Source organism: Urocitellus parryii, chromosome 1, assembly GCF_045843805.1.
Source record: "Urocitellus parryii isolate mUroPar1 chromosome 1, mUroPar1.hap1, whole genome shotgun sequence".
NCBI classification, from domain to species: Eukaryota; Metazoa; Chordata; class Mammalia; order Rodentia; family Sciuridae; genus Urocitellus; species Urocitellus parryii.
Genome location: NC_135531.1, coordinates 275,528,106 through 275,544,169, shown reverse-complemented (window position 1 = coordinate 275,544,169; position 16,064 = coordinate 275,528,106). Strand labels below are relative to the sequence as shown.

General features: G+C 41.8%; 1 protein-coding gene and 1 pseudogene across 2 annotated transcripts in view; one reads left to right on the top strand and one right to left on the bottom strand.

Moving 5' to 3' along the window:
* Positions 1-16,064, bottom strand: part of Sp100 (SP100 nuclear antigen) — a 96,008-nt gene that overhangs the window by 71,637 nt on the left and 8,307 nt on the right. For both annotated transcript variants that reach the window (XM_077791098.1, XM_077791101.1), the window contains exon 2: positions 4,471-4,512. In XM_077791098.1, coding sequence (XP_077647224.1) covers positions 4,471-4,512 — 42 coding nt within the window. The remainder of the gene's footprint in view (positions 1-4,470; positions 4,513-16,064) is intronic.
* Positions 6,720-6,877, top strand: LOC144249439 (U2 spliceosomal RNA; annotated as a pseudogene).

Sequence of the window (16,064 nt, the reverse complement as noted above, 5' to 3'; positions counted from 1 at the left end):
TCAATAGCCAAAAAAGTGAGAGCAACCCAAATATCCATTGATTGGTAAATGGATAAATAAAATTGGTAGAGCCATAAAATGAAATACTGTTCAGCAATAAAAAGCAACCAAAACAACTGTATCCTGTAACAAAGATGAACCTCAAAAGTGTTATGATTATTGGGAGGCTGAAGCAAGAGGATCGCGGAGTGCAAAATAAGCCTTAGCAAGGCCTAAGCAGCTCAGTGAGACCCTGTTTCTAAATAAAATACAAAAAGGGCTGGGGATGTGGCTCAGTGCTTGAGTGCCCCTGAGCTCAATTCCTGGTACCTCCCCATGCCCCACAAAAAGAAAGAAAAAGCCAGATACAGAAAACTACACCATGTCTGATTTGAATGTCCAAGAAAAGAAAACCTATAGAGATAGAAATAATATTCCTGGTTGCCTAGGGTCAGGGGAGAGGAATAGAATTTACTGCAAATAACCATGAGGAATTTGGGGGGTGGATGGTATGAGGATGTTCTAAGCTAGTGACAGTTGCACAAATCTGCACATTTACAAAACAAATAAACAAACAACAAAAAACCCCACTGAATTGTACACTTAAAATAGGTGAATTCTACAGCAAGTAAGCCAAACCTCCAGGAAAGCCATTAAAAAATAAAAGTGGGTGCCCCAATAGTTGAGCAGACTCAGTTGAAGAGTAAGCCAATGAGCCACATTTTCTTTCTGGGATGCAGGGGAAAGTATAGAAAATGTGAAAGACAAAGATACACTGTGTAAGATGCTTCAGCATTCCACAAACAGGAATTTCAGGAGAGAATAGAAAGTACAAAAATAAGGAAATCAAATAAAAATTTAAAAAAATCCCCAGAATGAAAAGACCCAAGACCAGCGGAGGGCCCGGCATCAGCAAGATGGCAGAAGAGGAAGTCTCTGGCTTTAGTTACCCTCACAGGAAGATCAACTAGCAGCTTTCCACAGGAAAGACCTGGGGTGTGGGCTGAACCAACCCCTTTGACTACAGGAAAACACGAGATGGTTAGGAGGAGCAGTCTCGTTTTGACTCCGGTGCTTCCTCCCCGGGCTGCCTTGGTTCCTTCCAACAGGGGACTCGTGGGCTTTCTTCAGTGGGTAAAACAGAGCCCGAGGAGGACATCGAGCTCCCCCAGAGTGCTGAGGTGCTTCCAGGGAGGTCCACTCCTGTCTTGCCCAGTGGGGGGATCTGGAGGAATCAACAGGCTAGACCACTGGGGTCATTCAGAAACAGAGGGCGCAGGCATCCCATTTTGGTGACAGCACCAGGTTCCTGCCATCAGAGGTACTCTACCAGAAAGCCCTTCAGTGGCTCTGCCCACCTGTAGAGCCACACTTGTGACTGTCTGTCCAGGGAGCATGCTCAGCAGTTCTGCCCAGATTAGGTTCCTAGCCAGCAGTCTAGCCCGGCTGGAGCAGGCAGCCAGGCTTGGGACCCGCCTAATTTCAGAAGATAGCCTCTGGGTCCACCCAACTAAGCAGACCAATAACAGCCCCATCCAGCCTCAGAGCCAGCCCCTGGCATCACCTGGGCCAGGAGCCAAGCTGGCAACCTGCCAACATATGAAGTAAACCAGAGAGCCCCGACACTGACCCTGCACTTTGCCATAACCCAGCCCACAGCCTTTCCTGGGAGGGAGCCAAGCTGGCAACCTGCCTACATAGGAAGCAGACCAGAGAAGCCAATCAGTGACCATGTCCAGCCTCAGAACCCAGCCTATGCCCCTGCCTGGACAAGTAAACAAACCAATGACTATGCCCAACAGCAGGGCACAGCCTCTCGTTCCCAAAACCAAAGAGCACAGACTGTGAACTCGTCCATCCTCAGAGGCCAGCCTGTGAACTGCACAGCAAGAAACCAACCCAGCAACTCCTTCCCATGTGGGGTGCAGCATGGGCCCCTACCTGAGCCAAGCCTGCATCCCTGTCTGGACGCTGAGCACAGCCTGCAGTCATGCTCTGGCAGGGAGCTCAACCCATGATACTGCCCCATTTAGAAGCATAACCTATAGCCCCACTCAATGACGTAGCCCAGCCAGAGACCACACACAAATATTGGGCAGAGCTTTCAGCATTGTCTGACCAGGAAGCCTGGAGGGTGACACCATCTGACTAAGGAGCCCATGTAGCAAGCACAAGTTGTGGGTTACAGTGCGTGGTGCTCCCCAGACAGGGCTGAGAGTAACCCCAACTGATCTCGGAGCACGGCCAGCTGCCCCAGTGCAAAGGGGAACCCAGCCAAGGACTCCACCCAGGTGTGAAGCTCTGACTGCGAACACACCTGATTACAGGGCCCAGCCCTGGCCCTTCCCCACACCAGAGCAAAAGCAAACCTACAAAGACGGGAAGAGGTTACTGCTGCCTTAAATGTTCAGGCATTTATGCAAGGGGCTAAGGACAAAAGGATCATGAATAATGAGAAAAAAGGACAGCACCTAAGGAAACAAACTCCAGGAATGAACTGACTCACAAAGAACTCAGAATAATCTTCAGTGACCTAAAAGAAGGCACAGAAGGAAAACAATACATGAACAAAATGAGAACTTTAACAAAGAAACAGAAGTCATTTTTTAAAATCCTAGAGCTAAGAATACAGTGACTGAAAAAGAAAATGTCTCAAGAGCTTCAACAGCAGACTCAGTTGAACAAAGGGAATCATCTGAACTTGAAGACGGGTCACTTGAAATTGTCCAGTCACAGGAGGATAAAGAAAAAAATAATAAAAATAATTTCTCATAAATCCTATTGGACTTATGAGACACCATCAGGTAAAACAATATACACATTATGGGAAGTCCAGAAGGAGAAGAGAGAAAGAGAGTGGGGGAGAGAGAGAAGGAGAGGGAGGGAGGGAGGGAGAGACAGAGAGAGACATCAATCTCTTTAAAAAAATAATCATCTCATAATGTATACAAATATCATAGCATCACGAGATACTCCATAAATATATAATTATTTGTCAACTTAAAACAAATAGTAAATAATGGCTTGAAATTTCCTAAATTTGGGGAAAGAAATGGACATCCAGACTCAAGAGGTCCAAAGGTCTCAAAATAGGTAGAACCCAAAATGTCTACACAAAGAACACTAAAATGGAACTGTCAAAATCCGTAGACTTGGGAAAGCAGCAAGGCCAAAGGAACCAAAAGGACAACCAAAACTTTAGGGGGCTGGGGGAGGATGGGGTCTCAATATGTTGCTGGTCTCAACCTCGCAGGCTCCAGTGGTGGATCCTCCCACCTCAGACTCCCAAGGGGCTAGCTGGGGATGCGCCACCCCACCTGGCACAAAATACCTTGAGACAAGCAAAAATGGAAACAGAACAACCTGAAGCTTATGGGATACAGCAACAGTAATCCTGAGAGAACATTAACAGTTATAAAAATTTTCAGTAAGACAAAAAAGAAATCTCAAATGAGCCATCTAACTTTATACCTCAAGGAAGTAAAACAAAGTTCAAAGCAACCAGACGGAAGGAAAAAAAAAATGGAGAATAGACCAGAGATAATTTAAAAACAAACCAACCAGAGTTAGTTCTTTGAGAAGGTAAACACAATTGACATTTAGCTGAAGTAACAAAAAAGTGAAAGAATTCAAATAATATATGTATAAATAATAGAAGAAACAGTTCAACTGGTACCACAAATATACAAACGATCGTGAGACTATCAGGGTTGGGGATGTAGTTCAGTGGAAGAATGCTTGCCTAGCATTTGTTATGGCCTGAGTTTGATCTCTAGCACCACACACACACAAAAAAAGAAAAGAAATACAGCCTATAGTACCTCAAGAACAAAAGAAAATCTGAGTGGACCAATAACAGGTAAGGACATTGAATCTGTAACTAAAACTCTCCTGTCAAAACAAAACAAAAAAACCAAAACGATGATAACAACACCAGCACCCCAGGTCCAGATAGCTCTACTGGAGATTTCTACCAAACTTTTAACATAATACCAATTCTTCTCAAATGCTGAAAAAAAAAATAATCAAACTGGGGGACAACACTTCCTAAAAAGACCAGCATTGCTCTAATACCAAACCCAGATAAATGCCTCAAGAAAAGAAAACTTCAGGCTAATTCCCTGATGAAAACACTAGCACCAAATTAAAAAGCACACTGAAAGGACCGATCACCATCAAGTGGCATCTATTCCAGGAGTGCAAGAAATGCAAGGATGGTTCAATATATGCAAATCAATAGATGTGATACCTCACATTACTGGAATGCAGGACAAAGCTCACACCATTATCTCACCAGTTGCAGAAAAAACATTTGATGAAATTCAACAGCCTTTCATGGTAAAAATTCTCAAACATTGGGTATAGTATGAATACATCTCAATATAATAAAGATCATATAGGTCAAGTGCACAGTTAGCATCCTCAAGAACAAAAAGCTGAAAACTTTTCCTCTAAGGTAATGAACAAGAAAAGGTGTTCACTCTCACTTACCTCCTCAAAACAGTACTGGAAGTCCTAGCCGTAGGAATCAGGCTAGAGAAAGAAAGGAAAGCATGCAAATCAGAAAGGAAGAAGTTAAACTCTCTATTTGTAGATTATGTGACAATATATATATAGAAAATCCTGGTGACTCCAGAAAAAACCAGTTAGAACTAATAAACAAATTCATAAACTTACAGGATGCAAAATCAATATATAAAAATCATACACTAGCAATGAACTATCTGGAAAGGAAATTAAGAAAGCAATCTCTTTTACAATAGCAAAAAAAAATTAAAAATAAAACTCTTAAAATAAATTAAACCAAAAAATGAAAGATTTGTACTGAAGTCTATGATTGATAAAAGAAGCTGAAGAAGACATAAATAAATAAATAAATAATGATGTGTTCATGGTTGGAAGAATAAATATTGCTAACATGTCCATACTACCTGAAGTGATCTACAGATTCAAAGCAATCCCAATAAAAATTCCAATGGCATTTTGTAGAAATAGAAAAACAATTCCAAGATTTGTAATGGAAACACAGAAGAGAGCAAAAACCAAAGTAATCTTGAGAAAGAGCAAAGCTGGAGACACCACATCCCCTGATCTCTGACGGTATCACAAAGCTATGGTGATCAAAAAGCATGTTTCTGGCCTAAAACCAGGGACATAGACCAGAGGAACACAGCTGAGAGCCTAGAGATAGTGGCACTAGAGATAGTGCCAGAAATGTGCAGTCAGATAATACTGGACAACATTGCCTCAAACACACTTCGGGGAAAGATAATCTGTTCCACAAATGGTGCTGATAAAACTGGATATCCACAGGGGGACAAAAGAGAGAAAGAAACTAGACTTTTATCTTCTACCACTCACAAAAATTAACTCAAAATGGATTAAAATCATGAATGTAAGACCTGAAGGCACAAGAATCCTACAACAAAATATAGAAAAGCAGCTCCTTGGCATGGGTCTTAGCAACGAGATTTTTGGGTAAGACACCAAAAGCATAAGCAACAAAAGAAAAAATAAAGAAAAATTACACCAAACTGGAACCTTCCACACAGCAAAGCTGAAACAAGATGAAAAAGCAACCTACAGACAGGGAGAAAGTATTGCAAACCCTGTATCTGGTAAAGGGTGAATATTGAAAGTGTAGAAGGACCTCATACAATAGAACAATAGAACAAATGATCACATTTGAAAGTTTGCAAAGAACCCGAAGAGGCATTTTCCCAAGAAGATATACAAATGGCCAACAGCTTGACATCAGTAAACAAGGACTCAAACCACAGTGTGGTGTCGCCTCACACCTGTTAGGACCGCTAGTGGCTAGTGTCAGAAAGACAAGAGGTAAGAAGTGTTGGCAAGGATTTGAAGAAGGGGGAGCCCTTGTTCACTGTTGGTGGGAATGTAAATTCATGTAGCCATCATGGAAAGCATGAATGGAGTTTCCCATAAAAATTAGAAATAAAACTACCATATGACTCAGCAACCAACCCATCCATATTTGGATATATATGCAAAGGCAGTCAAATCTGCATGTTAAAGGGATTCCTGGACGCCCATGTTCACTGCAGCATGACTCACAACAGTGACAACATAGGAAGGAAACACCTTAAGTGTCCATTGACAAATGGATTTAAAAAATTATATATATATATATATATATATATATATATTTGGAAAAAAATGTAGATCAAAGGAAATGCAACCAATCCAAAGACAGGTAAGAATTAGTGTGAGCGAGGAACAGAAATTCATGTATAAACCAAATGAAAGATAAGAGCAAGAATAAATACAGAGACTACAGTGATCAAAATAACTGTTAGTGGAATAACTTGATTTGTACAATGTAGAGCTACCTCAGGTGGCTAGGATACACAATTCAGCTATATTCTATTTATAATAGACACACACCCCCAAAAAACAACTCAAGATTAAAAATGAAGAAATTAAAAAAGATATACCAGGCAAATGCAAAGTGAAGGAGGGTTTGCGGGAAAACTAACACCACGAACACAAAGCATTTAGGTTGAAAGAGTTACGGACACCACAGAAGCTAACTCTGAGTAGAAGTTTCCCACAAAAATTAAAAATAAAACTCTTCCAGATAAAGTAGCAGAAATCATGATCTGTAAGAAACTGCTTAAGAATATTGAAAGGAAATTCTAACAGTGGTGCAGGAAAAGTCAAAAACTCACAATTGTAGTATAAAAGGTTAACACAGAGTTGTTAGAAATTGGCCAACCTATATCGCTTCTCGGCCTTTTGGCTAAGATCAAGTGTAGAAATTGGCCAACCTAGTGAGCTAAAATCAAATCAAATGAAATATTTGAAAATAATCATGAGCACTCTGGATTAAATAGATGGGTACGACAGAGCTCACAATTTGTTGCAGCACATTTAAAAATATCTGACATCTTTCACTTGCAAGGGCAAAAGGGGCTTCCCCTACTTCCTCCACAAGTTCAATAATTAGGCCTTTTGAGTTAACAGACAATAAACAGATGAACAGGATTTAACAACAACAAATTTATTGCATATTTAACACAGAGCCACATGCATTCGGAATGAGACTCAGAGAAGGTCAAGAAGGTTGAACCTTACAAAGAGCTGCACAGGAGGACAGGTGCTCAGGCCTCTGGGAGAGGGGGAACAATCTATGGAGAGTTGAGGGAAGGATCCTGTTATACAAATAAACTCTCCCAGGCAACAGCCACCTGTGCTCATCTCTGCTGGGCCAGGCGTCAGACCCCCAATCTCTCCTTCCTGGGAAAAGATCTTTCTGGGCAGAAAGGGGGACATCAGATGGAGAAGCCCAGAACTGCATCTGCTGTTTATTGGTGCAGATGGGGGTCACTTCCATTATATAAAAGAGCAAAGTTTTGGAGGAGTACCTGTGTCTGCAGTTTCTCTGAATAACCAACTTGAAATATGACAAATAAGTACATTTCAGGGTGTCATACCATGGGGTTCCACAGAGTGCTCACTCTGCTTTACTCCACTCTTCTCAGTGCTTGATACATGGTTTAACTCATTTCTCCCCCATACTCCCTTTATGAAATGGGTACCACTCTTTTGTATTGCTGGGAATTGACCCCAGGGCCTTGCACATGCTCACCGTGTGCTCTACTACTGTCACCCCCAGTTTACAGGTATGACCCAGGCTGGCCCGGCTCCACATCTGGGAGGTGGCAGAGCTAGGACTCAGATATCCTACTTGGCCTCTCTACCACCTCCTCCCTGTCTCCTATCTGGCATTATTTGCCATGTTGTTAATCATTACACTATTTACCTTTCAAACTTGGAGAAGCCTCAACAATGACCATCCATCAGGCCACAAAAGAAATAGGAATAGACCTTCAAAACCAGAAATCCCAAGGAACACATTTTCTAACCACAGTGTGATAAATAATGAAAAGTCAAAAGGAGAACTCGAAGAGGCATTAAAGTTTCCTTCCAAACATTTCTTAGGCTAAAGAGCAAATCAAATAAAAAATAACAACTGGTCAAGAAATTAACGCCAATAAAGACAGTGCATATAAATCTGACATTTCCAAAGTGGCACAGGGATGAACACTCATAGCCTAAAATGTGTGCTTTAGAAAACAAGGAACATTTACAAGAAAATTAAGTTTTCAACGAAGTCATTAATAGGAAATAAAAACAAGGTAATCCTCCATCAAGTCTGAAGTAAGGAATTAGGAAAGAAAATAAGTAGAGAAATGTAATAATGAAAAGCATAATTTAATTAAATCTCGAACAAACAAACAAAGAGTAGTAAATCTATAAAAACAAAATGTGGTTCTTTGAAAAGACCCACCAAATGGCAAGACTGGTCAAGAGAACAAAAGAAAAGATAAACCATGGTAAGAATAAGGAAGAGGATTTTTCTCCAGAGAAGGTCAAGATCAAAACATTTTGAAAGAAATTCTTTACAGGGCTGGGGCTGTAGCTCAGTGGCAGAGCGCTGGCCTAGCATGCGTGAGGCACTGGGTTTGATCCTCAGCACCACATAAAAATAAACAAAATAAAGACATTCTGTCCATTTACAACTACAAAACAAATTTTTAAAAAGGAATTATTTTACAACTTCCCACCAAGAAGTATGACAACCTAGGAAAAATATCACCTTTGAGGAAAATGAAAACAGGTCTGTCTAAGAATCAACCCTGGAAGTAAATATAATTTAAAACAATAGAGGAAATGCATGAAATACTTCCAAACCTGTCTGATCCTGACCTCTCCTCACACCACACAGTTTCCCACAATTTTAGGGACAGTTGCCAGCACCCCAGCATGTCTGAATTGAATAAATCATTCTAAACCTTTTAAAATTTTTTCAGATGGCCCCAAATCATTTCATGAGGTGACTTTAGTTCTGCTATCAAAACCAGACAAATAAAAAATAAGAAGCAAAATTTTTAAGCCCAAGCTACTAATAAATACATCTGGTTAAATCCCACAACAAAGTAACCATAAATCCAATTCAGGAATGGGTAAAAAAATGTAGTGTGATGTGACCAAGTATGTATTAGCTCAGGAATTATGAGACAGGTCACATTTGAAATCCTGTCCATGCTTTCGGATAAGACTGGCAGATTAAACACAACTATATTTACTAGATACAACCTAGAAACTCAGAGAGATCCTTAACTTAGAGAGATACTGTCTCAAAAAACCAAACCAAAACCAAACAAACAAACAAAAAAACTCAAATAAAAATGGCTGGGGGTACAGCTCAATAGTGGAGCACCCCTGGGTTCAATTCCAATGACCCCCATTCTACACAAATAGAAAGAAAGAAAATGTAGTGTCTATACACACAATGGAATATTACTTAGTTTTTTAAAGAAAGAAATTGCATCATTTGCAACAGCATAGATGAAGCAAAGGATATTGTTTTAAGTGAAATAAGTCAGGTACAGAAAGACAAATACTGTATGATCTCACTTATGCATGTGTGGAAACTAAAGTGGATCTCAAAGAAGCAAAGTAGTGAAAGCTACCAGATGCTAAGGGCTGGCAGGGGGTAGGGAAGAGGGAACGTGGGTCAAAAGGTACTAAGTTTGAGAAATAAGTTCTGATGAGCTTTTGTACAGTATGGGAATTATAGTGAATAAAAATGTATTATTTTGGTTTTGTTTTTTTCAAATTTACAAAAATAATGCCCCGGTTCAGAGGCGGGCTTTAGGCAATGACTGGGTCACCAGGGCTCCAAGATCATCAGTGGATTTATCCATAGCTGAATGCACCACTAAAGGAGGCAGGACCTTGTTGGAGGAAGAGGGTCATTGGGGGACATGAGCTAGGAGGGTTTATCTTGTATTTCTAGTTGTTGGTGGTGGTGGTAGTGTTTTTGCCGCACTGGGGACTGAAGCCAGGGCTCTGCACATGCTAGGCCAGTGCTCTACCACTGAGCTACACTGCCAGTTTCTTGAAAGGCATTCTTAAATAAGGCACAAAGGGGAAAATATCGACAAACTTGAGTTTATAACACAAACCTTTTGAAGGTAATTTTGGGTAATGATGGAAGAGCAAAAGCAGAATACAGAATCACCCTTACTTAGTATCTGTACAAGATAATCTCGCCAAAAATTCATCAGGGGGTTGGATGATCAAAGGCAGGTCGAAAGCACAATCTAGAACAACTAGAAAACTAAATCAAAATAATTTTTATTTCTATTTTTTAAAGGCATTAGAGAGCTAGAGAAACAATCCAGACTGAGGGACTGAGATTTCAGAGGCAAAACTTCTCAGAGACAGCTGAGGAGCGGCTGCTGTTCTTTACCTCCTTCTGTACCTGGGGCATCTGTTCATTGTGGGCAGGGAGCTGAGTAGCTGGACCTGGCCAAGGTTGAGCGCGCTGGGGACAGGAAAAACAGAAGAGTCTGGTGATGGTGCAGGCGTGGAGACGGGAGGAGCCTCACACACACTGCCAGGTGCCCCTCCAGGTATCTGGAGAAGTTATTCAGAGCAAAAGGCTAGAAATTATATCAAGTGCCCCTGAAAAGCAAAGTAGAATTTCCTGCCAGCCTACCACACTAAAAAGGCAAAAACTGTCACGATGAGGGACAGAGGACAGGGAGAGGGAGCCAAGAGCCCTGGAGGGAACATGGATCTAGTCGTGAAATCTGTAGTTTGTTGGTCCTCTGAGGGTAGGGTACTTGTCACGTCTGGACACAGCCAGAGGCTGAGAATCTGGGCTTGGCTTGGCCAGGGAACTCCCACCTCCCACCAGAAAGCAGAAACCAACACTGTATTTGATGGTCTCATGGGGCTGGACTGCCAAATCATAGTCTTCAAAGAATCAAACAACTTGGTTTCCCTTTGAGAACTTTTCTCGGTTCTAAAGCTGCATGAAGCAAGAGACTAAAAATATAACAAAATCTCTGAAGAGCAGAGAAGACTTAACTGCCCAGTCTCTCTACTGAAATTCCTGAAGATTCTTACCTACAATCAGAGAAAACTAAAGGTATATTAACTTTCATTAAAAAATGCAAACTAATCATGACTCATTTCATGCCCTGATTTGCTTAAAGTAATCAGACCATGACTTTAGCTGCCTAGCATAGAAAAGGGGAAATTATTCTTACATGGAGGATAACATCTAGAGACTCTATGTCTTTTACACATAATGTCTGACATTCAGTAAAACATTAATAGTCACATCAAAACATAAGACTATAAGACCAAAGAGAAAAATAATGGAATCATATACAGAGATGATATGGAGATTGGAGTTAACACACACCCAGTGATAAAAATGTTCAAGAAAATGGATAAAAAGATGGAGAAAATATATGGTCAGAAAATTGCAACAGAGATTTGAACTCTACAAAAATAAATCAAATGGACATTGCAGACCAGAAAAGCACAATTTCTTAAACTAAACTTAATAGAAGGATTTAGCAGAAGACCGAATACAGAATAAAACCAAAATTAGTGAAGTAACAAATTGCAAGACAGATCAATACAAAATACCCAACTAAAATTTAAGAATGGAAAAATTTATAAAGGAGTACAAGAGACATGTGAGACACAGTCTAAATGTCTCACATGACTTGCACTTTGAGTCCTAGTAAAAGAGAAGAGGAAATAGAAAGAAAGAAGAAACATTTAAAGAGATGATTGGGGGATTTTTCAGAAGAAAGAAATCAAGTCATAAACTTAAGAAACTCTGAAAACTCCAAATGGGAAAAATAAAGAAAAAGAAATCTGGACACATCACAGTAAACCCGAAAGAGAAAAATCTTAGAGGCAGTCAGAGAAAAACTTCTTAAGTTGCCACCAATCCTCAAATCAGAAGCTTTGAAAAACAAGCCAATTAATCAATTAATCAATGACCTTGATTCTGGTGAAGGGCAGAACTAAACCAACCTAAGCCCCCCTACCCATGCTGAAAAAACACTTTAAAAAGCTGTTATAAATGTAAATGTTATTAAGTCCCTGAACAGATGAAGACATGGCAAGGATTTTACCAGGAAAAATTAAACAGATAGAAGAAACCTAGGGGGTGCCCAAGTGCAGAAGCCACTTTTGAAGTGAAGACCTTGGTGGCTTCCAGAGAATCAGATCTCAGGTTTGGTAGCCTGAGGGTGAGGGGTTCAGAAATGAAGTGCAGTCATTACTATGTTATGTGGATGTATCAGTCAGGGTCTCCAGAGAAACAGAATCAGCAGGAAGTATACTTATAAAAAGGGGACTTATGAGATTGACTTACACCACCAGAAGCTGGATAGTCCACAATGGCCGTCTGCACGCTGGAGAGCTGGGAGAACCAGTAGCTGTGCAGTCCAAGGGGCTGAAGCCCCAGAACAAGAGGGATCAAGGGTGCTACCCTAGTCTGAGACCTAAGGCTTTGGAAACTCCCTGGAGAATCACTGGCAGAGTCCACTTTGGAAGAGTGAAGAATCCAGAGAGTCCGATATCCTCAGACAATTGAAGCGGCAATCAAGAACCTGTTCAAGAAGAATCGAGCTTACATCTGCTGCTGCTTCCTTGTCCTTCCAACTTTTATTCCATCCAAGCCGTCATCCTATTGGACAGTACTGCCTATGCTTAGGGAGGGTCTCCATTTCAGTTGGCTATCCCACATGCCAATCATTCCTAAACACATCCTCATTGACACCCCCAGAAGCCTCTTAGTCATTGGCATGTCTTAATACCATCAAGTTGACAATTCAAAATAACCACTACAGTGCATATATGATTACATGCCCTGTGTAACTCTACATCGTGTACAATAAGATAGATGAGAAGTTAAACTCCACTGATGTGCGATATGTCAAATGCATTCTATGGTTATGTGTAACTAATTAGAACAAATAAAAATGTATATTAAAAGAAAAAAAAAGAAATGAAGCCCAGAGACCACACAGGGAGGAGGGCCTAATGGCTGGCTCCATTCCACAGGCTCAAGGTGAGGCTGAACATCATGGAGGAAGAGTGTGGCAGAGGGAAGTAGCTCACTTGATGATCAAGAAGCAGAGAAAGAGGGAGCCTCCACTTGCCAGATACAAATTTATACCCCAAAGCCACACCCCTGCTGCCCACCTCCTCCAGTCATACCCAACCTGCCTTCAGTTACTACTCAGTTAATCTCATCAGGGGACTAAGCCACTGATTCGATTAAGACTCTCGTGATCCAATCATTCCTCCTCTTAACCCTCTTGCATGGTCTCAAACATGAGCTTTTGGGGGACACCTCACATCCAAACCATAACAGGAAGAAATGGTAACTGTATGGCAGAGATGTCTGGCAAATACCACCTTGCTGAGAGCCACAGCCGAGTCTGTATGGCCTCTGGCATTTTGCCAACAGTATTGATTGACAGGCAAGGCGTTAATATCCGCCTCTGCCGCTACTTTTGAGTTCTCACGCTATTTTTAGTTCTCACGGGATTCCCCGGGAGTTCCCATTGGTTGGCGAAGTGCAGGAGGAGGGATTTCCCAGGGAGATATTTCCGGCAAGGGCTTCTTGCATGGAGCCATCAAGTGGCTTGGTATTGTTACATTTTGTATCCTTCCTTTCTGTTTGTAGCAGGTTATTTATGGTGTTTCTGTAAAAACCACTATGGTCTTTATTTAAATTAAACAAAAGGGGGAATTGTTAAGGTCTGTAAATAAGTCAAAAATAACACCTGGTATTTTGCCAGAGAAATGTTAGAGTTCGTAAACAAGTCTGGATGGTGCCTGGCAAAATGCCAGAGGCCATACAGACTCGGCTGTGGCTCTCAGCACCACCTCAGCGTCAAGATTTTTTTTTTTTTAACCGAGTACTGAGGATCACGGGCCTTGCATATGTTCGGTGAATATAAATTTGTTATTTGTTATGGTTTGAATCTGAAATGTCCCCCAAAATCTTATGTTGAAACCATGGTCCCCAATGCAGCCAGGTTCAGAGGATTTTAAGCAATAACATGATCATGAGGGCTCTGACCTCATCAGTGGACTAATCCATTTAATGGATAGCTGAACCGATTACTAGGAGGTAGGTCTTGGTTGGAGGAAGTAGATCACTAGGGATGTGCCTTTCAGGGCATATTCCCAGCCCCTTCACCTTGCTCTCTCTTGCTCTTTGCTTCCTGGCTCAGCAGCTTCCTCCACCACATCTTCTGCCAGGACGTTCTACCCCATCTCAGGCCCACCCAAAGGAATGGAACTGGTTAACCATGAACTTAATCCTCTGAAACCATGAGTCATCTAAACCTTTTTTTCCTCTAAGTTGTTCTTGTTAAGTATTTTGGTTACAATGACAAAAAGTTGACTAACACAATTTTTAAAGAATAATACCCATAGACCATATTCCTGAGATTGAAGACCCAACATTATAAACATATCAATTCTTTTCAAGTAAACTCCTAGGTCAATGTAATCCCCACAAGATTTTGACAAGCTGAATCAGAAAGGCAAAGACCTGAAACACTTTGGAAGAAGAGAAGATTTACTCTACCAAGCATTGGAAGTTATGGGGAAGCTGGCATCGCTGTGACCAGGTGGGGCTGGCACAGGAGGGGCCATGACAGGCCAAAGAAAGGGAGGAGAGGACACATAAACACACCTGCTAGTCAGCATTCACATCACTGTGACCAAAATACTTGACAATAACAACATAACAACATCGAGGAGGAAAAGTTTACTTGGGGATCACAGTTTCAGAGGTCTCAGTCTGTGGATTGCTGACTCCATGGCCCTGGGCCCCAGGCCAGGCAGTACATTGGCAGAAGGGACAGAAAATCATGGTGGGAACAGGAAGCAGAGGGGTGGGGGGAAGGGACCACAGGAAGAACAATCCTTCCAGAGCTGGCCCCCAGTGACCCACCTCCTCTGGTTACATTGCCACCCAGTCATCAACACTAGGATGGACTGTTGAGGTTAGAGTTCTCACAATCTAATTATTTTACCTCTCAATATCCCTGCAGTCACAGAGGCTTTTAGGGGACACTTCATATCCACACCATAACAGTCCACCACAGCCCCCCAAAGTGCATATCCATACCACAGGGCAAAATGCATTTAGTCCATCTCTAGGAGTACAGAGTCTTAGCAGTTCCAGTGTTTCCCAGAAGTCCAAGTCCAAGGTCTCACCTGAGACTCAAGGCAAATTCTCCATGTGAACCGGTGTGAAAGTCAAAAGCAAGTTGCATATATCCAATGTCCAGTAGAGGAATAGAGGCATAGGAAGAAGAAATGAGGCCAAAGCAAGACCAAAACCCAGATGGAGAAACAGGTCCCCTAATTCCACCCATAATTCCTTGAACAGCACCTAGGACACTTGGCTTGGAGATGCTATTTCCAAAAGGCTTGGGCAAGCCAGGCCCAGTGGTGTATGCCTGTAATCCCAGTGGCTCTGGAGGCTAAGGCAGGAGGATTGTAAGTACAAAGTTAGCCTCAGAACTTAGTGAGGCCCTAAGCAACTTGGAGAGACCTTGTCTCTAAATAAAATATAAAAAGGGCTGGGGATATGGCTCGGTGGTTAAGCATCCTGGGTTGGAGCCCCGGTACCAAAAGGAAAAAAAAAAAAAAAGGCTTGAGCAGCTCTGCCCTTTTGGCCTTGCCAGGTGCAGCCGACATGGCCTTTCTTTTAGCCTGGCTCTCTGACCCAGCTGCACTCTGTCCTCCCAGGCCTTCCTTTGAAATCTCAGTGGACACCTTCATGACCCCTTCACTGTAGCAGTCTGCATTCCTGCAGAACCACACCATGTGGACAACACCCAGGTCTGCATAAAACACCCAGGTCTGCAGTTCACATAAAACCCGGACCTGAATCACAACCGCAGTGACCTCTGAGTCCCTGTGCAGTTCAGCATGGTGAGACAATTTCCTAGGGCCCCCTGCGTGAGTAGAATGCCCATGATCTCAAAGGAATGTCCCCTTCCGGGCCCTTTAACCCTGAAATCGTTGTGGTCTTACCAATTCCTGAAAATACCATCAAGGCATGTTTTCCTTTGTCTCTGCAAAGTATTTAGAATGTCTTTGAGGGTTTTAATCTCTTTAATAAGCACACTTTCCTTAACCCAGCTTTGCTTTTTTTTTTTTTTTTTTTTGGCCAAAATGTGAGGTTTTTTAAAATATCATTTATCTCTGCTTTCTGC